The sequence below is a fragment of the Centroberyx gerrardi genome, chromosome 16, assembly GCF_048128805.1.
Source record: "Centroberyx gerrardi isolate f3 chromosome 16, fCenGer3.hap1.cur.20231027, whole genome shotgun sequence".
Taxonomy (NCBI): domain Eukaryota; kingdom Metazoa; phylum Chordata; class Actinopteri; order Beryciformes; family Berycidae; genus Centroberyx; species Centroberyx gerrardi.
The window spans coordinates 24,183,803-24,205,989 of NC_136012.1; the positions used below are offsets into that span (position 1 = coordinate 24,183,803).

The 22,187-nt window shown below is 41.4% G+C and overlaps 1 protein-coding gene across 1 annotated transcript in view; it reads right to left on the bottom strand.

Moving 5' to 3' along the window:
- The window catches only part of LOC139924975 (LIM and calponin homology domains-containing protein 1-like), a 110,390-nt gene that overhangs the window by 57,702 nt on the left and 30,501 nt on the right, over positions 1 to 22,187 (bottom strand). The window contains exons 2-3 of the mRNA XM_078289184.1: positions 10,574 to 10,644; positions 6,611 to 6,680 (exon numbers count right to left, since the gene is read on the bottom strand). Coding sequence (XP_078145310.1) covers positions 6,611 to 6,680; positions 10,574 to 10,644 — 141 coding nt within the window. The remainder of the gene's footprint in view (positions 1 to 6,610; positions 6,681 to 10,573; positions 10,645 to 22,187) is intronic.

Consider the following 22,187-nt stretch of genomic DNA (forward strand, 5'->3'; position numbering starts at 1 on the left):
AATTATATGCCACAATTTCATGTTTCCACATTAATAAACTAAACAAATTAATAATTTGCCAATATTGAAGTGTTTGTTATATTTTAAATCCCCCTGAAAGTCCCAGAGTGATATATCAAGTGCTTGTGTGGCCAATCATAACCTTTGAAATCGCAACGTGCATCATGTGACAAAAATGAAAGTTAAGATGGAGAAGCAGCAGAGAAACCTTCTTCTCCTTCTTCTGAGTCTGAACATGAAAACATTGTTTTAGTTCCTAAAAATGGATTGTCTCTCAAGATGCTTTCGTTTTAAACCAGATGACAACAAAGTACAGATTCTGTGCAGTTTGGGGTTGTAGCTGCGCCTCAAAGTAATAAAGGAGCAACTTTTTATCATCTGAATTTTGTAAATAAGGACCTGAAAACCACAGTTTCAGCAGAGCCCTTCTGCTCCAGCTCCAGCAGCTAAATAATTCCATTCCACCTTTTTCTCTGCAGCCCACATACCGCTGCGTCGCAGTGCCCGCAATAACAAAATAAACAACGTTGCAACAGAGGATTAAGCAGTTACGTTGCAGTAAACAGGCTAATTTAGGGTGCCTGGGTGTGTGTGCGTGTGTGTGTGGTGTGTGTGTGTGTGTGTGTGTGTGTGTGAAGGACTGAGCATGACTTAGTGTGCAGGTCACTGCCACAGGAAGCTGGGCGTAGACCGCAAAGAAATGACTGACAGCTGAATGTGTTTGTAGGATCAGGAGGCACGGGATCGACTCTGCCCAGCCGGCTCCAAAAGCCACTGAAACCATCATCAGTTTGGGCAAAACTAAACACCTGTGTGGAAATATCTGGAATACAAAGTTTAGTAATATTTTAATTTACTAAAGAGGAACGCTGCTTTGGCTTCAGTGTGGAGAGGTGCTCATGGAAGCTTGGGTGACAGGGTCATGTTAGCCAATAAATAATAAAGGCTTTTTACTTTTTGCATTTTTTCTGCCAACTTTAGTAATATTTTGTTTAGTTGTTTTTTTCTTTTTTGCATAGTGATAAAGTACAGAGGTAATACATTTCAGTGATAAAACACTGAAGACAGGACAAAAACACCAAGGAGCATATCAACAAATTTCACTTCAATCTGAATAAATGATCAATAGTATCTAATAACAATAAATACATTTTAGGATAATTTGGAATTAGCAGTAGATGAATCTGAATAATTGATCAATAAGAATCTGCAGTAAATAAATCTTGATCAATAAGAATTAGTTAAGTACATAAGCCTTAAAGGATAGGGCTGGTGTTTTTTAATGCATTTCTCAACAAATCCTATGAAAATAACAAAATCAACAATGCGTTTGCTCTACTCCCGTTACTTTCTGACTTCCCACGTACCGTTTTTAGCCGTCAACCCGGAAGTCATTGGCTCCAATTGTAAGCTAGTTGTTAGATAGTTTCAATTTTAAAAATCGCTAACTGTTACCACGAAAAGTCAGGCTGTTGTAGTTATTACCAAATCAAATTCAAATGGGAACAAATTCTTCATTACGCCGGGGACTATTTTTGGTGCTACGGAACTACTTTCCTGAGATCGCAAACGTGTTTACAGCCGGCTTATTAAGTTGTTTGAGGAAAAAGTCGGCCGGCCCGGTGCATCGCGATGATGAAATATGTTGCCCAGAGCAACGGCATGGCTCTTTGATGTGTTTTTAATCGTTTTTTTAATACAATGGAGTTCTATGGCTGCTGGACGAGACAGGTTGGCAAAACAAAATCATTGCTGATTTTGTTATTTTCATAGGATTTGTTGACGGTAAGAAATGCATTAAAAAACACCAGCCTTATCCTTTAATAGAGCGTCATTAGGTATTAGAAGTAGATAAATCTGAATAAACATCATTAGGAATAAGCAGAAGGTAAAAGTGTCTGAGAGCCAAGTATTTTGAAATCCAATAGTTTCGGTTCTCCATATGTGGTTGATCAGTGTATGTGTGTGTGTGTGTGTGTGTGTGTGTGTGTGTGCGAGACTTGGGCTGCTTTAAACACGACCCTCACTGTAATCGATATCTGGCTACCACACTCTGACCACCAAGGTTTCTCAGGGAAGAGGAGCGGTGTTCACACCCAGATTCTGGACCTTGACAGTATCCAGAGGAAAGCTGGTCAGGACGGGGAAACGAGCCACTTGGGTGTCTGCGAGATACGCTTCCAAGTCCACTTCTCACGGCCAAGGATAACACCCAAAAATAAGACCGGAGCAGGGTCAAAGTGAGAACTCAAAAATTCTTCACTTGGCTTGAAATGTTCTACTCACTTGGCCGTATCTCATGGCTAAAACATACAAATACAAGTCAATCAGAGCAAATTAAACATGTAAACTTACACTGCAATCTATTCTTCTTAATTCACTCCTGTGGCACTTTGTGGAATTTGTGGAATTAACTGTATAAAGACACATCATTACATACTAATATCACATCGAAGACATTACAATATGCATTTTTATGCATATATATACATTTCTGTTGCTTTTCAACTTGTGGCCAACTTGTGGTCATTTTCTATATTGTCGCTGTCAGGCAAAAACCTCGTATCTCTAACATTTTCTCTCCAAATTTTCAGAAACTAAGAAAAACAGTCTTGTCTTTAGTTTTCCCACCATGCAATTTAGAGTTTATCCCTTCGGTTTTGAAAAGGTTTCATAAGACCAAGGGTAGTTACTAGGGAGATATTTTCACATGACAACAGCGATATGTCTTGTTGTTTACATATCGCTGTTGTCCTGTAAAAACCATGCAGCTCCGATTTTGCTGATTTTCATGTTTTCACTTCAGTTGGAGGATTACATGCTCCTCAGAGGGTTGAGAAAATTCTTTGACCTCTTGGGCTTATGAAACCAAAACAAAATCCACAAGATTGCATTGTGTTCAAGCAAAAACAAAGCTGTTTTTCTTACTTCCTGAAAAGTTGACGGCTTTATCGAAAAGTAACACAAACGCATGTTGTCCTAAGCTAAATGCGCAGATGTCTTGAAAACGACACATCTTTTTTAGGAGTGCATACTAAGCCCATGAATTACTACCATTCAACCTGCGGGCCGATCTCCATTACGTGTCTATTTACACTCCGTAAAACACGAGCATACCAATCTACCCAGAGACCGCTGGGAACAGACCCCGCAACAACCGACCTGTTCAGACCGACGCTGAGCCATACAGGCCGAGCTGCCAAAGCACTGAGGCAGCCGCTCCAATTACACAACAGCCAGAACTCCTCAGAGACTCATTTTCCCATTAGCCCCCAAACAGGAAGAGGAAGGGGGAGTAGCCTGTGTTTTATTACGATTGGAACTGATAACAGCGGGCCCCTTGTTTATGCGTTTCTCACCTCTCTAATCACAGCCAGGGGGAAGAAAAATCCCTACGAAGCCACATGAATCTAGAAGACAGACTTATGAAACTTTGTTATGGTTGTCTTAGAAAGTAGAGGCTCATATTTAGCTACACTAGAACTACCAACAGGTCGTTTCTTTTTTCTTTTTTTACCTTTTGTATGTTCTCAAACTTAATGTTGTCTCCCACAGATGATGCAGTCCCCTCTCTGGGCCAATCGGCAACACCTGTGCCATTTTGTTTTGACCTGTTATTATAGCACCCCGCCCCCCCCCCCCCCCCCCCTTGGGCCAAGGTGGTGAGCTGCATCACTCCCCCAAGTGTCGTCAAAATCCGATTCCTGGTGTCTGAGATATTGCATGTGACATACAAACAAACAAGCAAAAAATCCTTTATGAGAGAAAAAAGCCCTCAAGAATTTATGCCAGACCAAATTTTAATCTTGCAGTATGCTTATCTAGCAAAGAACAAGCAAAACACAAATTAGAAGCCAAATATCTAATGTGTTTTTTGGCATAAGAATATTGAAACTGCACTGGAAAAACTTCAATTATCTCATCCCCATTCTGGCAAAAGTTTTCATTTATTCAAAGAAAACTTTCAAGGAGACTTTAAGCCTGAGTACTAGATTAAACAGCCTGTTGAGGTCAGTGTGCTGTTCCTAGCCGGCAGAGTGGCACTTTGCTCTGATGGATCCCCGATAGCCCTCAAAGAGCCTTTAAAAGACAAGGCCGACACCCAAGTACAGATGAACCTGTTCCTCATGTGGCTTTGACAGAACCCATTAGACCATGAATAGAGGAAAATGATAGCCATGGAAACCGATGAAATCCGCTGAATACATTGAAGACTGTGGGGTCGCGCAAGGAAAAGGAAGGAAAGAAAGACAGACAGAAAGAAAGAAAGAGAAAACAAATGAAAGACAGAACAAAAGAGCGATAGAAACTGAATCTTTATGTTTATGCAGTGATTTACACAGTTGAAACATTACCAAGATGGAGTGAGTACAGTAGCTCTTGGCTTTGAAAACGGTAATAGGATAATCTATTGTTATTGTAGCAGTGATTGTAAGGTGGAGACAAAGGCCTGTTGAGAATGTGGCTGTATAATTACTTGTTAAAAGCCAGAGGAGACTCATTGGCAGCCATTAGTGACGCCATGAGATAAGAAAGGCCGTTCCAGCCCAAACCAAACTTCCTTGGCCGTTCTGTCGCGCTGTGAGCCAAACAATATCCAGCTCACCTTACACTTTTTCTTCTCTGCAAGACTCAGAGCTTCTCTGTCTGGATCACCTTTCTCTCTCTCTCTCGCATGCCTTCACCACGCTTTAACCTCCTTCCTCCTATCATTCCATCATTTTACTGACGCTCTAACAAGGCTTCCTTTAAAATTCAGTGACAGGATTCCTTCTTTTAAAGGGGCATTAAGTAATCTATGACTTGTATCGACCTCTATTGGCCACCAAGGGATTGAAAAGACACTGACATGTCTCTGGCACAGCTTACGGTGGCCTGTAGTTGACATAAATAAGAAAGACACATTTTCACAATAGAGACGAGACAGGGATGGGCTGGGAGTTTTTGTTCCAAAACAGAGCGCAGGCTGGAAAGTGAGTTTTGAAAGCCAGAAATGTCAGCACCTGGCCAAGTAATCGTTGAGTTACTGGTATTGATTAACAAAACTATCAACCACTGGATATATAATACGGTCATTTAGTGCTATGAGGCAGAAAAAAATCTTTAAATCGCTTTTAAAAGCTCACTTTTACAGGATGGTCTTTTTTTTTTTATTGTCTACTCATTTTAGTGTGATTTCACACTGTGCAGCACTTTGCAATCTTGGTTTTGAAATGTGCTCACTTTATAAAATGATTATTGTCATTATTATTCATAGTCATAGTAGCAGTAGTACTGGTAGAAGCAGTAGTAACAGTATCAGGCTGGCCTAGTGGAAGTGTCCTTGACCAAGACACTACCTGTTCCCTCATTGTGGGTCGCTCTGAATAAGAGTCTCAACTAAATGCCCAAAATGCAAAATGGAATTGTAACATGAACAGCCTTTAAGACAACACTAGGGAATACACTGGAGAGCAAGCAAGGAAGGAATGAGAGAAGGAAGTACATTTAGTGCGAGCTCCAGTGCTATCAACTCTCAGCGAGCCTCTGTTTACGTCTCGCTCCGGGTCCTGAAAGGCCACTTCATCCAGATCAAGGTCTTAGGTCGTCATGAAAGGGCTCCACTGTGTCGCACTGTACTCTGCTGAAACGTATCAGTGTTCAGGTCCATTTAAATTCACAGGCTTTCATTCAAAGCATGAGCTGGACTTAAAATTCTGAAATAAATCCAAGGACGACAATAGTACAATATTCAATTCAGCCACTGGGACCAGGAAGCAATTTCTTTTAGCTTAGACAAAAAACTAAGTGTTTTTGAATGGTGGTTTCAGTGTGTCATACTAATTTGATTTAGCCAGAGAAGTGAGAGGGAAAGTAAGTGAGGGAGGTTTTAAAGTATGCTCTCTCAGGCTTTATATGATTAAAGCTGGGGGCTACAGCAGATATTTTACATCTTCGGCATTTAGCTGATGCTCTTATCCAGAGATCAAGAGTCTCACTGCAACACTCACGTACAATGAGCGACCTGTTTAGTGGGGGTTCAGTGTCTTGCTGCTGATGGACACCTTGGCTGAAAACACCTTGGTGTACACACAGCTCTCTCTCAACCTTTCCTGACTTTAGACGTCACTATGAGCATCATGCGCCATCGCTGACTAAGGAAATCCAAAATGACCCATCATACCTGCTTCATACAGAATATGCTATTCCCTCAGACCTTCATGCATTACCCAGTTCATGCATAAAGGTGTACAACATCATACTATTTGTGTACATTTTACTTATCTACAAAAACTCTGACAGTCCTAGCTGCATATAATTTAAAACTACTTTTCATTTAGCTTTAGAGCTGCAACAAGTTCACACTTTCACACTTATGAGATGATGCTAGTTGCCTGCTATCACATTTAAAATACTGTATTTTAAGTGTTAGCATGGAACATCGGAGCTAACACGTGTGTCCCCAATATGTCCATGTGCTGCTCTACTGGGGACACAGGGATGATTTTGGTGTCTACGTTCTCATCGCTTGATCTATTCCTTTAACTCAACAGTTTATAGAGAGGATTCCTGAAGATGAGAGAGGTGATGGATGGATAGGAAAGGATGGGACGAGGGGTAGAGGACTCACCAGACCAGCGATGGGAGTTGGAAGTCTGTTGATTTTCTTCACCAGGCCGGGTTTAATAGAGCTCAGCAACCTGACAAACAGACAGGGGGAAGAAGGCATCACAAGTTAAGTTTGGTGCAAAACAAAAAGCAGAGCCGTGCCTTTGAAAACTTGCCATCGTGATGATAGGGCAAGAATATTTCAAAAAGATGTAGCACAAGCTAGACAGGAATCCAGCAAGAGGAGAGGAGTGAAATGACTGCAGGCAAAAAGGGAGAGAAACAGTGTGTGCATGTGTGTGTGTGTGTCTGTGTGTGTCTGTGTGTGTGTGTCTGCAGAGAAAAGAGGGGAAGCAAAAAGGGAGTAGGAAACATTTTTTGGAGGTCCCATAGTGGCGTCTGGAAGGTGGATAGTGATACTGATCCTAAATCAGAAGTCACATGCTCCTCTTTCTACTCCTGGGAGCCACATGGAAAGAGGTAGACCCTTCTTGTGTCATCTCTCAATACACACACACACACACACACACACACACACACACACACACAAGCGAACAAACACACACACACACAGGTCTTAGAAAGTTAGAGCATACACCTGCAGCCTTGGACCATTTTTTCTGGGGTAAGCCACAGTTTCTGACAGACTCCCCCCTACCCACATATTCTCTCTCTCTCTCTCTCTATCTCTCTCTCTCTCTCTCCTTCTCTCTCTCTCAGTCTCCTGTTTCATCTTTTGTGTGTGTTTTCATCAGAGGAAGCACGGTAATGATTCCACCCAGTAAAAGGAAAAATCCACCCTCGGATACTCTTACACTGTTAGATACCAGCCGTCTGCGATGCTCAATGCATTCCAGGAGTTATTTTGTGATGAAGTGCTGGGGGGGGGGGGGGGGGGGGGGGGGGGGCGGTTGTTGAAAGGCGATAGCGATAGCACAGTAAGTTTTTCTAGTGTAGAAAAAGTGTGAGGAAAGAGAACAATGTCATGCTGTGTTGTGTCCGGTTTATCAAATTACAAAAAAGTTGTTTAAGAGGGCGTTATATTTCACACGTTACCAATGACAGGTGCACAAGGGTGCATGCTTTGGCTGCATTGCATTCTGGTCTTTTTAGGATACTGTCAGTGGAGAAACTGGTGATGAATGTTGGTGTAAAATGGTGAGTCTAGAAAGAAGCCCTTGCTCTTTGATTTTGATGGTCTGACACCAAAACCTGATGTTTACTGCTGATGTTTTAGATAGTTGGAAAAAGTCACTGCTGTCAAACTCCATTATAGGTGTGCTAGAAATATCTCGATGTGACATCACATTGTCTACGTTTGGCCAGTTATGTAGGGGAATAAGAAAAATATACTACCAAACAAAAAAATGGGCCCAGAAATGCAAGGTACGTTGCCAATAGCTGTTTCATAACAGTGAAGTAAAGTGTTTTTGTGTGGATTTTTCCTTTAAAGCCTGTCACAGTTCAACCTTGATACAGCCAACTGAGGAAGTGGGAATGTCTAAAGAGAGTGTCTTCCTGGATCCTAAAACACACACAGATAAACACAAACACACACAGCATGACAACAAATAAATACATCAGCTCATGCGTATGCACACACACACACACCTTTCCTGACGGCCTTGCACATCAGGAAGAAGCTGAAGAGTGTTTTCCCTGTGGAATTAATGAGCTTCAAAACAAGCCTTGCACGGGAAGTCCAATCTGTTCCCTCCTTTGGTGCTTGGATACCCTTTTAGTGCATTCTTGGACAAAACTTTTGTTTGTTTTTTAGGAGAAGCGGGTACAACTTCGATGATTAAATGATAGCAGGGTGGCCTAGTGGTTCGAGAGGCCGGCCCGTCCGAAAGATCGCAGGTTTGATCCCTGCAACCGCTAACTTGTGTCAATCAACAATACTGTATACTATTTAAGAGTTCTTGAGCAAGACATTGAACTATCTCTACCTTTCTACTCACTGGAAGTCACTCTGGATAAGAGCGCCAGCTAAATGACGTAATATATTTGATGTTGTTTAAAGGTGTAAAGGCTAAACAGCAGGATATGGACGATTTCCAAGAGGTTTGGGTGAAAAACGACTGTATTCTTCCATGTGAATGATATGTACTGTGCACATTTCTAGGGTGAAAACTAAGCATGTCTGTGACAATTTCTGGTATACTAATTGCGGTCGGTGATTAAATCAGAGTTCCTGTGGTGGCCCTGACTTTTCCATGATTTTCCATAACTAAGTCAGAGGGTTTCCATGACCTTACAAATTTATTCCTTCCTACAAATTTATTCCTTCCTTGTTTATTGATGTTGTTTTCTAAAGGGATGAACAGTCTGGTTTCCACTACAGCTGGGCTGAAAATCAGAAAATCTGATGCAATGAATGTGAAACAACATGTAAAACATATTCTGGTAGCCTATATTCCTGTAAAATTATGCTTTTTTTTTTTTTTTTTTTTTTTTAATTCCCTGATATATCCTGACTTCCCCAGAAAATGTATCAAATTCCCTGACTTTCCCTGCCAGGAATACAACCTCAGTATTCCATGATATTATAGAAATAAACCAGTGGGAAGCCTGTTAAATTGATTCAGATGTCTTCATTCACATAAGAGATGGTGTAAACTCTCAGATGGAGAGAGAGAGAGAGAGAGAGAGAGAGAGCTGAGAGAGAGAGAGAGAGGGAGAGAGAGAGAGAATATGTGAGTGTTTCCAGCAGAAAGGTGTTCAGTGTCTGACTTGAGGACACTTCAACAGGACACATTAGCTGTTGTGGGGATCAAACCTGTGATCTTTAGGTTACAGGACAGTGTCTCTAACCACTAGACCAGATGTCACCACCAACCAGTGAACAGCCTGCCAGGAAAACCTGTGTCACTGCAAGCCCTTTTCCCCTGCACTTCTCATACATAATCATTCTAAGATCACATGAGTATTTTGTTAAACCAGCTTTCAGGAAACGGTCACTCTGACCCTTGCACCACTTACTGTTGGTTGCTTGTAATGTTGGCGATTTAGGAATTTAAGTTTATTTTAAGTTTATTCTACTGTTGCACTCATTTTAAGTCACTCTGCAGAAGAGCATCATCTAGTTCAGTTCAGTTCAGATCTTTATTGTCCCACAAGGGGAAATTCCTGTTTCAAGAATCACCCATAGCTAAAATGACGGCATCTTTCTTCTATTTCATAATCTCTCATCGAACAATAAATTGTTTGATGAATCAATTCCTTTGGATAGCATTTATACGTAGTGAATAAAAGAATATGGTAGCCAGGTGTGAGTGTACTTGTGTGTAGTAGTATGGTATATGATGTATATGATCTAGTATAGGATGTAGTATATGATGTAGTTTGTATATGATGTAGTAAACGATGTACACTACCAGTCAAAAGTTCAGACACACCTGATTGAATGTACTATGTTTTTCATTATCTTAAAGCCATTTTGATCTAAAGGTTAAAATGCTTGAAATTTGTTTCTTAGACAAATATAAATAGTGAAGTTGATCCTATGTATGAATTTCTTTCCAAAGCCTTTGCCTTTCCATTAAGGCAAAGGGCGGCTACTTCAAAAAATCTAATATCTAAGATAGTTTTGATTTGTTTGACTCTTTTTTGGTCACTGCATTATTCCATTTGTGTTATTTCATAGTTTTGATGTCTTCACTATTATTCTAAAATGTGAAAAATAGTAACAATAAAGAAAAATGCATGTGTCCAAACTTTTGACTGGTAGTGTATATGAAGTATATATACGACCTGGTATAGGATTTACAGTATATGATGTGTATATGTATGTATATGTATGATGTAGTATGGTATATGGGATTTATATGATGGTATGTAAAGCCCTTTGAGACTTGACTGTGATAAAGAGCTATATAAATAAACAAGACTAGACTAGACTAGACCAGATAAGGATAAAAACTATAGAGAGAGTCTGTGGACAGTATGAACACTAAAGCCAGTCAGTAATGTGGTCAGAACTTACTCGCATAGCAGTATCCCGTTCTCCAAACCTCCTCTGAAATCCTTGTCACCGAAGCATCTCCCTGTCACCGCCTGCAGATGGAAGGAAAAGAAGGGAGTTGGTGTCGTTGGAAGATATAAGATACACAAGATACAATCCCCTTTATTGTCCTGAGGGAAATTCGGTTTACAAAGCCAGCACAGAAAACCACACAGCAGTGTCGAATAAGTAGAATTATTCAAGATAGTATGCATGGAATTCAGACATAATCAGTAATCACATGCTGCACAACTTCACTTTTGATCTCTTGCCATTCAGGCTTGATTGAATAATAATAAGGAATTTTATTATTACTCAATTTCCTCAGACCCAAAGCACTAAAAAGGATTAAATGCAGAAATCAAAAATACAAATAGCAAATAGCAGCATTACATGGAAAACACAAGCACACAAACATGGTAAATGTCTTAATATCCTTGGTAAGATCATGAAAGACTGGGTTTACCCAATGGAGAGATCTTAAGAGCAAAAACAGCACATCAAATGACCATGTCAAACTATGAATCTAAAGTCTAGACGCACAAAATCCACTTTGACAACAAGAAACAAGCACAATAACCTTTTTTCCACACTCCTTTTACGTCTTTCCTTCACAGTAAATCCAGGGAATGGCATGGCAAGGTGCACAAAAAGCTGCCGGCCGTATATCAAGTCCCCCCTCCGGTTCACAGTGCTAAACACTAACAGGCTTGACGTAAGCCGCCATCATCCCTACCAAATGGCTCAGGCGGGCTAATATGTTGTGACAGGGGATTTATCGGGTAGTAGCTGCTCAGTCTCTTTGAGGAGGCGAGGCCGTGTGTTTGCATGTATTTGCATGACCAGATCATGAGGGATATGTGTGCAAGTTCTTGAACAAATATTAGAACACACAGGAACAGGTTTCCCTCTCAAGATGTAGTTGTGACACATTAAAGAGCGCAAAATCCTAAGACAGTGAACTTAAAATGTCTCTAAGGTTCAGTTGCAGCAAAGTATATACAAAAAATTAATTAAATCCAAGTGGTCGTAATCTATCTGAAGGAACCAGAGGTGTGACCAAGTCAACTTTGCTCGAGTCCCAAGTCAGTCTCAAGTCTTGCGGCACAAGTCTCAAGTCAAGTCCCAAGTCTAAATGTAGATTACCAAGTCAAGTCCATGTCATTAATGTCAAGTCTCAAGTCTAAATGTAGAACAGCAAGTCAAGTCAGAACAAATCAAGAGTCCAGTATCAATTTAATATCTTAAAGAAAACTAAATATCTAGGACTTTTCAATGCAATATGGTTTTAATAGGATAAAAACTTGGTAAGAGCATCATGAGTTTGATTTCTATAATCAGTTTCAACTTCAATAAATTCAATCATTCCATACAAATTCAGAAAATAGAATTTAAATTCAGTCGTCTGGTGGAACAAATCTCATCACTTTCAATCTAAGTCATTTACACAAACACAAGATCTTTTGTCAAGACTTTAGAAACCTTTTCAAGACATCAAAGTACAAGACAAAGTCGAGTCCAAAGTCACCAGAACCCAAGTCAAGTCAAGTCTCAAGTCTTCTCTTCATGCATCAAGTCAAGTCTCAAGCAATTACAACTGTGACTCGAGTCTGACTCGAGTCCAAGTCATGCGACTCGAGTCCCCACCTCTGGAAGGAACCGTCAGCTCCTGGCCTTTGAAGAAGACTTTTGACCTTTTACCTTTATTTATGTAAGACAGTGGGACGTCTCATGAAACCACTAGAAGACCCATCGTACAATTAGCTTGAACTCAAATGCACACACACACACACACACTTACAAGCCTGCTTTGTCGTCACCAACTGTGAAATAACACCTTTCCACTCAAAAGTCACCTCTGTTGCAAGTCTTTCATAACCGAGCCCATTTAAAAGCCATTCATTTTCGCTAACTCCGACAGACATTTGGCCATTTGAGAAGCGGACCCCTTCGGACTGCTGGTTTGGAAGCCAAAACAATTACAAGATTAAATTTCCTGACTGATTCTGCTACATTTATTTGCACAGCTGCGGGAAAAAAAAAAAAATGTGCGGGGATGTAGAGCGTCTGGCCCGGCTGTGTGTTTCTGTCAGCTTCTTGGCTCGTCGGGGGAACCTGGACCCGTTACAAAAGAAATGGACTGCTGTATGTCAGCGAGTAGGCCGACGGTAGGCCTCATGTTTGCTGCTGGGGAGCTAGAGAGAGAGAGACACAGACAGAGAGAGCGACAGACACAGAGAGAGCGACAGACACAGAGAGACAGAGTGTGGCACAGATTTGGCCCGTATGCTAACATTTGGCCATTCACTACAACTATTCACTACTGCGGCAGCGCTTGTGAACTGGGCATTGTGTGCCTGGTGTTGACAGCACAAAAGTGATGAGAGACGACATTCTGCTGAGTGTGAGGCCCGGCGCTCGATCTGACAACAAAAACATTTGGTCCACACAACCAGCAACCAAACTACAGTTTGTGTAGCAGGTTGGAGTTTCAGTAACACAAACATTTCTCAGAAGCAGAGCTGCTCGGGAGGAAGAAATAATCGTATTGGTTGAGTTAAACCTCAGTGGGCGGAGCCAAAGAACCACAGAAGTTAGCTAACTGGCAAGCTTGAACAGCAAACAAGGAACTCTAGTCAAAATACAGTAAAAAATATAAATGGTAATGACTTCATGTTTTTATTCATTCATGACCATGCCATTCATGATGTCGGAAGGTCAGCAGCTAGCTAACTAGCTTACCTACATAGCTATAGGCTAGTATGGCTAGTTTGAACTTGGACAGTCAGCTAGGCTAACTAGCTAACCTAAAAAACTTCGTATGACTAGACTGCATTTTTTGTTAGTAGTAGAGCGCTAGGCTTCATAACATTAGCTTCCTCCTCTCTTACCTCTTGTCTTTTTCACTTGGCTTCAGTCTAATGTTACTTAGCCAGAAAAACGGTGGTTCTTTGGCCCCGCCCACTGAGGTTTAACTCAACCAATGAGATTATTTCTGCCTCCAGAGCAGCTCTGCCTGTTCAGTTTATATAACTAAAACTCCAATCTTGTGTGTGTCATTCTCTGACTAGACTACAGTAGTAATACCTTAGTGAATAACATTCCCAGCTTCTATACATTTGTGAATGACATTCCCAGATCTTACACTACAGAAAAAAATCTGCGGTCTTGTACATTAGGGAATACAATTCCCAGGTCTTCACTGTAAAGTAATACCATTGGCATGTCTTGAACATTAGTGAACAACATTCCCATGTCTTGTACATCAGTGAACAAAATTCCCCGGTCTTGTGCGTTACAGAATAACATTTCACGGTCTTGTCTCAGGAAAGCTTCAGTGGCCTAGATACTTTTATATCCACACTTTAAAAAAAATCTGCAGCTGAGTGGCTGACCTTGATTTAGGAGCTCCTCAATAAATGTGTCAGCTGAATGATGAGTACTGTGTGCCTGCTGTCTGTTGCTTCGCTAAAATTAGATAACCTCTTACATTTTTGGCATTTAGCGGGCACTCTTATCTAGAATGCCTTGCCATTAGTTTGGTGTCTTGCTCAAGGACACTTGGACAGATGCCGGCTGTTGCGGGAGTTGAACCTGTGAGCTCTGGGTTACAGGACAGTCTCTGTAACCACCAGGCCAGCCTGCCGCCAACCTCCTCTTTGGGCAAAAGGGCATCGATAGATTACAGAGCTGCACCACCTGAACTGGGGTGAGTCTACAGTGTGAGGAGGTTATTTTTACCACAACTGTGAAATGTACTGCAGAATACAGCAAGTGCAGCAGAAGATGGACAAAAACACAGTTTACCCACTAATATTATTCCATCAAGAAAAACTGCACTATGGGTTTTTCCTCCAAAATAGCCCAATCAAAGCCCTTTCCTTAGAATATAGCCTATATATAGTGCTTAATATACACTCATATAAGGCCTATGCCCATAAATATACAGTACTACACATTAAAGCCATGGTTCTCAATGTATTTGGCTCATGACCCCGAAAAGCAAACCTCTGCCAACCTTTGACCACCTGTTAGAGGTGTTAACACACAGAATAGTGAACTTAAACACCAAATGATGACTTTTATTTTCCCTTTTCAGGCTATTTTACTTTATTATCGGAAAAAGCCATTATTTCACAAGATAAGGCTGTGAATGTATGTATTAAATATTATGTATTAGGTACATTAATATACTATCCTTTGGGGTTTATTCCCATTGACATAAATTACGTGTTTCTCTGCTGGCTATGTCAAAGTATGGACCGTAGAAAATGGCAGGGGTTCGTTTTTCTCATTACGCGGCTGCTCTGTCTGGCAGTGACTGCAGAGCTGCTGAGGACTTTAATTCATGCACATCTGTTGCTCCCATAAGAGTCGTTCAGAGTTGAAGAGCGCATGAAACTCCTGTTTGGCCAGAGGGAACTATTTAAAAAACCATGTGTCATTTTCAGTTTGGGACAGCACATGTTTTTGCAACTTTTAAACAACATACAGTATATTAATAACAACATATGTACAGTCAATAGGTGTTCCTACTAACGTATGTTGTGTTTGAAAGGTAACTCAAATATGTGTTGTCCCAAACTAGACACACAGATGTGCAGAAGTGACATAACATTTTTAAGAGTGAAGCTGGGAGAATTGGACCTGGTCCTTTCAGCCCAACACACCCAACATTAGCTCATCAGGAGGCTTGCTGATTGGCTGGTGAGGCGTTGGGTCTTGTGGCTAAAGTGCGGTCCCCTCCTGACTAATAAAGCCCCTCTGAGAGTTGCAGCAGGAAGCCACAGCTAACACCGCTATAAAAAGTGAGTTCGCTCATTTCTCCAACGTGCAAGGGAGGGTTGTTACAGGTCAGGGGCATGTACAGCAGAAATCAAATTTGAATTGAATTGACCTGGGTATAAATGTGTTGTAATGGGGGCCATACTTTAAAAGAAACATTAACTCAGAAACCTCATCAGTTGATCTAGTGAAGGACGAAATAAACTAACCACAGAAGACCACTAAGACTGAGAATTACCGTTTTCTTATCTTGAAAGCAAACATAATGACAGAACAAAAACAATCTAACCAAATATCGCTAATAATGCTGCTAGTAAGAATACAAAACAACAATGTAATCAAATAAAATGTACAAATCTCCTGTATATCTGTCAAATAAAACAGAAACACCTCAATGGAAAAAATGCATCCTAAAGATGCTGGAAACGTCTGAATGTGATGTTTTAAAGCCGCAGCAGGGTCACACGAGGGGACTCAATTAGACAGAGGAATGTGTTGCCTTTGTTGTTTTCAGTGGAATGTCGCCCGCATTGTTTCCCAAACAATCAAACGATGCTTGTTGGCATTTTTTCCATGTACTTCCTTCCCTGCGGACCCCCTTCATGTCCAGACATAAGTAATTCTCATGGATTCATATCCAAAACGGTCATCTCTATCACTTTGTTACCCGAGAAGAAAGGAAGTCTCCGTTGGTTTAGAAAAGCATGAATGAACTTTGAATAAGCAGGAGCCAACCTTGCTTTTGCCAAATCCTTTTTCCCCTGAGGGAGCAATAGTGTGTGACTCCACTTTTTACTTTGATGAATTATAAGATAAAAAAAAAAATGCAATGATGTTCTGGCTTTAAAACTCTCAGGAGACATCACATTGATGTTTTGAGAGACAAAACATCAATCCGATGAGAATGACTTCCTCTAAACTAAAATCATGACTGGCTACTGACCACAACTCAAAGACAATCTACTGAAGCGATACTGCCAAGACAAATACAGTCTTTGGAACAGGACACAGCTGAAAAATCTGTGCCTGCAAATCCAGTCACCAAAACGGCCAAACCAAGAGCTTTCCTTCATACAGGGATCCTCAGGATGGCACAAGTCCACGACCATGTAGCAGTGTTTTCTCCTCTCCCTGTCTGAACTGGCTTACTGCAATCCCTCCACCCCCGAGGGCTATCCAATGAAAATAGATCTATTGCATTGCTGTAGTAATCTCTGGGGCCCTGACTTGGATGGCTACCTGTCCCAAATTAACGACCGGTAATTCAAGGTTTGGAGACGGGCAGGTTTCCGTGACTTGGGGGAGTAAAACACTACTTACTGCGAGGCCCTGAGGAGAGGTGTGATCGGCCTGTTAAAGAGTTGACAGCTGTTAGCTCAAGGGCTCGTGAACATAAACAGAGACGTGTGCTCCATACCCACACGCCTGCTTTGTAGTCAAATGGTTCTACTTTACAAGATCTCTTCATAAGTGTGTTGCATAATCCAGACAGAATGCAACACTATGCATCCAAGTTCAGCAACACGTGTGTATACACGTCCGCTGGCCATCGGCCAATAATCTTGCTAATTCATCTTGGCAAGTGGTCTTAATCTGTAAGTGCTGCTGGTTCTGATTTAGTCAACAGTAAACAATAGCGTGTAACATGTGAGGTCGTGTTTTATGCACGACTTGGCCATTACACAATACAAACATTATGGCTTGAGCAGAGTTATTGCAGGAAGCATGGGGATAGACAATACTGCTGATGCATATTTTTTCATTTGAGAAAGTGTCGTTCCCAAATTTAGTGTAGCCTTGTGACTCCTTCAAGGGAGAGATAGAACAATAAAACAAATAAAAGTCATTTTGTTCAATACTGCAGAGCGTAAATCATCTGTTTTATGACAAGGCAAAACATCGCTCAGGCACAGAAACAATGGCCCAACTGCCAAGCTTTTATCATCATGAAAAAGATAAAAATCTTGCCTCTGGCTTTACGAGGAATACAAGGATTTGGTAAAAAAAAAAAAAAAAAAAAAATGTCCGAAGACAAACATCAGTAGTGAAATTGGTAACATGTGACTCTACATATGAGGGGCCTCTTGCTGGGGGTCCCTCAACCCATGGAGCTTCAACAAGTTCAGCCAAAGGTCAGGAGTGGTGTCTGCCTGGGGATCAATCATCCAGACCTTTTCACAAGCTGCCACCACCACCACAGGGTCCTCAAAGGAAGCTAATGGCTTTGAAGGCCTGGCTCCTCTATTGTGATACGGCCTGTTTGCTCTGCGCTTGGTGTGTTGGCATGTTGGTGGATGGAGGAAGGGGGAAAAGGGGGGAAAAGCGGGGCTGAATATGTATGCTGATGAAACTTTAAGCAAGGTGGCAAAGCTGCTGCAGGCTCTCCCCCTGTCCCGTCCCACAGACCTCTGGGAAGGTGTTTTATTGGTGGCTGGAGGATTCTGGCCTAGTTTCTCTTTTTAGCACTAGCCCATACTTTTCTAGCCCAGTGTACAATTGTATAATTATTCTAGCCTCAGTGTATTAAAGGGGCATGATCTCCTATGGCTTTTATAGACCTCTATCGGCGACCAACATCAGCAGGTCGCTGGCTCGGCTTACAGTGGCCTGTAATTGACACTAATAATCAGTAAGCTAGCTAATTAGAGCAGAGATCCAGCAGGAACGTCTAGTGAAGAGGTAACTTATCATCATGCAAAAAACTGTCATTTGAAAGAGTCTTCCCAGGCCGGAAAGTGAGTTTTGAAAGCCAGAAATCTCAGCACCTACTTAAGTTAATCACTGAGTCATTGCTGCTGATCAACAATCAACATTTTATGGTGATTTTCTGCTGTTAGACAGTAAAGATCTTGCTTAATGCACCTTTAATCTAGCCCCAAGCTTTTTGTATAGAGAGAGGATGATGTGATGAAGGAAGACGATGAGAGAGATGAAGAGTTTGTCTGATTTAGCAGCGATGGTACTTTGAGACGGATCCAATGAGCCAAACAACCAAAAAAAACTTTTTGGTTTTCATTTTTCCACAATTCCCTCTAAATGTTTGTGGTCTAATTTTTCAGTTTAAAGGACAATGTTGCTTCCTTAACTCATAAAACTACCATGATAGGTTTCCCCATTAATGAGAGAAGGAAACACTGGAAAAAATGGGAAAACGGGAGCTGAAAGATATTTAATTTCCTATATTCTAGTCTCTCTCAGCAGATCAATAAAGAATCACAAAAATATTAGGGAGAAACTGCAATATACAATATTATACAGCCATGAAGCATTAGAGATGGGCTATAAAACACGATAAAATACAGTATAAGTACAGTGAGATGCAACACACTGTTACTAAGTCTCCTTTCCAGAGAGCAGACAGAGGTGCTCAAGGCATCTGGGGCCAATGTGAGCCTGGAAAACAGAATAGCTTGTATCTTTTTTCCCCCTCTGCCTAATTTTAGTATGCATCACGGGGTTTCACTGACTTGGCAGAGGCTGTATCAGATTTGGGCTCAGATTGGATCATGGTTCTGAAGCCTGCACGGCAGATCACCGCTAAATCGCCACAATCAGTTGCAGATCCAGCCAATCAGCACGCAGAGGTCAAACAGACCTCACTGTATCTGCTGCTGAGCATTTCCTGTACGAAGAGCCAGAGAGACGATTAGACAAACACGCTCGTGCAGACTAGTGCCAAATGCGATAAAGTGAACTCTGATTACTTATTAAGATATAATATTTTATTCACTGACACACAGACTGATGCATGGACTCCCCGACTGCGTCACACACGACACACATCCACTTACTCACCCACACACACACACAGCACACACTCATCAACACAGTCATCTGATGTCAGCATGTGCTTGCAGGAGGCCTACTGCAAACACCCCAGTTTTAGTTTTTGGCGGGAGTTGAGAAAAACCGCTCGGAGGAAGCAGCAGAGGTTTTAAATCAATGGAGCCGAACTGGAACCGCGGCACAGGCGCTGGCCAGGCCGGAGACAATGAACAAAAGACTATTATGAAACAGGGATCATCGCAGGTAATGACAGTTAATGGAGCATAATTGCCTTAGTATTACACAGTGGAATCAGCACTGGACCGCATCAGTCCAATCCCTGTGCCGAGCTTCTGAAGGGAAGATTTTTAGACCGGTTTGATGACAGCGGGCTATTCAGGCTCAATCTGTTATGATAGATGACCATGTTTCATAGACTAAAACTTACTTGTAATGGCTACCATCTTTGAAGACCACCCCGAAGTCACAAGAATGACGAGCTCTTCCAGAAAAAAGGACATAACAGCAATTCAAAAAGAATTTCCCAAACGATATCACATCATTTTCCAACAGCAAAACAAAATGAAAAGAAGAATAATGTGTGGGATAGCTTGTTACGCAAGAACTTTAACAGATTACCACATGTTTACTATTCACATGTGCCAACCACACACTGTATGCAACAGCAATGGATTATGTTGATTTGTAGTTGTGGACAGCACAATAAAAAGGAGAGGAAGACATAAATAAGCATGCTGTTCAAGAGGAGGGGAAAAAAGTACTGTAATGCAGATCAGTTAAACAGAAGTCCATCGTACTAGCAAACATTTACAATGTTTACAGTGACAACATTTAAAGTGTACAGTACCAATTCGTTTGTATAACAGAAACCTTTGTCAGAGTTTACACTACATCCCAGTTTATACTATACAGTATTATCACAGTTGATAATACATTACAGTCTATTCTATACCACAATTTACAGTGTGTTAGGAGTGAAAACCAGAACTCAGCTCAACTCCTTTTCAACCATCTTATCCTTTTCTGCGTGGAAATCTTCATGCACTTCACACACACACACACACACACACACATACACACGTTCTGCTGCTGCTCTCTCATGTTAGTCAGAAAAGCACAAATGTTCCCAGGCACACAGTGGATCCTGTGAGAGTCATCTGCGTGGGAAACCTTACATAACCCCCCCCGATTACTCATCTACTGCTCCTACTCAGCAAGACACACCGGCTTCATCTGAACAGAAGCTACATGAAATATACATTCGCTGTCAGCTGACACGCTTACTGGAAACAACTTATAAGCAAGGTAGGAGTTCGGCTTCTTGCTCATGGACACTTCAGCAGGCTGGTGATGGATACGTCGGCGGTTGTTGGGATCAAATCTGTGACCTTCTGGTTACGGGACAGTTTCTCTAACCACTAAACGATCCTACTGACTACATAATTGACATCATCTGAAGTCATCATGTTAACCCCACAACCAGAATCACCCAAACCTTCTCAATATTCTCCAATTTGACACAAACAGACAAAAACACTTTTCTGGGGCAGACATGACTTGGACAGAGGTTTGCACGGAAGTTTGCTAGCTTGTTAGTGACTTTCAGAAAATAAAAATTGTAATGATAATGCAGTTCTTTGACAACTGTGAAAAGGTATCGACAAAATATTTAAGCCATATATAGTTCACATAAATTATCAGATCACAGAAAAAGCAACCACAGAAAATGTTGATTTTTTAGAGACAGAGCGGGGCAGATCACTTGTACTGCACTTTGTGGGCGTGGCCCATTTTAATTTCCTAATAATATGGTGCTTTACCATATACACAACTCAGCCCATATATGGTGATGTAACAGAATATTATGAATAAGATTATTTCTGCCTCCAGAGCAGATCTGCCTCCGAGAAATCTGTGACAAACACACCATCAAACTGAACACACTGTACACACACATTGGACGTTAAAATGACCTCACAGCTTGGTCAGTCACACGCTAATTAGGAAAACAGTAAAACAACAGCACCCTGTGGACTGCTGGTCTGTCAGCTGATCCAGCCTGCGGGGACACATTTCCCCGCGGCGGGGCTGTTTTTCGATGTCACACCTCGCTCTCCGGGGATCGGCCCGCTGTCTGGAGCAACTGACGAGTCTGAATGACTGTCAGTCTGCTGCTAGTGTACACAAGTCTGGAGACCACCTGCTAGTTAGCTCCATATGTGGCTGTCTTCTGTAGCTTCAGTCATGAGAAGTCGCCACACACTCAGCCTCAATACGGCTTAAACTCTTATTTAATAAGTAAGAGTAGCTGGTGAATGTGTTTTAATGCATTAAATAAAGCACTTAACATCAAGGCCATGAATGTGTTACAGTCTCTTGATTTAACTTGTTTTGCTGTGGTTAGCATCTCACCAATACTGGTGTTTCTGGTATGTTTCAACATCAAATAAAAAGCAAATGTAAAAATAGAAGTAGAAATAAAACCAAAATTAAAGAGTAAACTATGTCTGTTCAGTGGAAAACAGTCTTGTGAAGCTTACATATGCACACACAGCCTTAGAGATGCATGGGAAATATTTTAGAAACAAAAGGTGTGTATACCCTGAACCTAACCAAGTCCATAGCCTTAAGGATTTAACTCCAGGCTAACGTAAGATCAATAAAATATGGTTCACCAACACATTGCTAAAACCTCAACAGGCTCTTTGAGTTACTGTATGTTTCTCTCTGACAGGTAACAAAGCTGCATGAAGGAAATTGCCTCAAACTCAATTAAGCCAAGGTCTTTCCCTGCTTTTATGGGCAGGAAATTTTTTAAGTGTTTTTTATTTGAGTGAACGGAAAGTGACCCTCTCACTCGAAGCCAAAACACCATATGGGGCCTGGCAGCCTTGAGGATGAAAGCTGTCTTAATGCTGTATCCTTGAGTTTTTGAAATATACATGAGCGCTAGCTAGCCCTTGTCTGCTCTGCAGTGACATCTCATCGCTAATGCAATCCATGTACCTCCGTGTCCATAAATAGC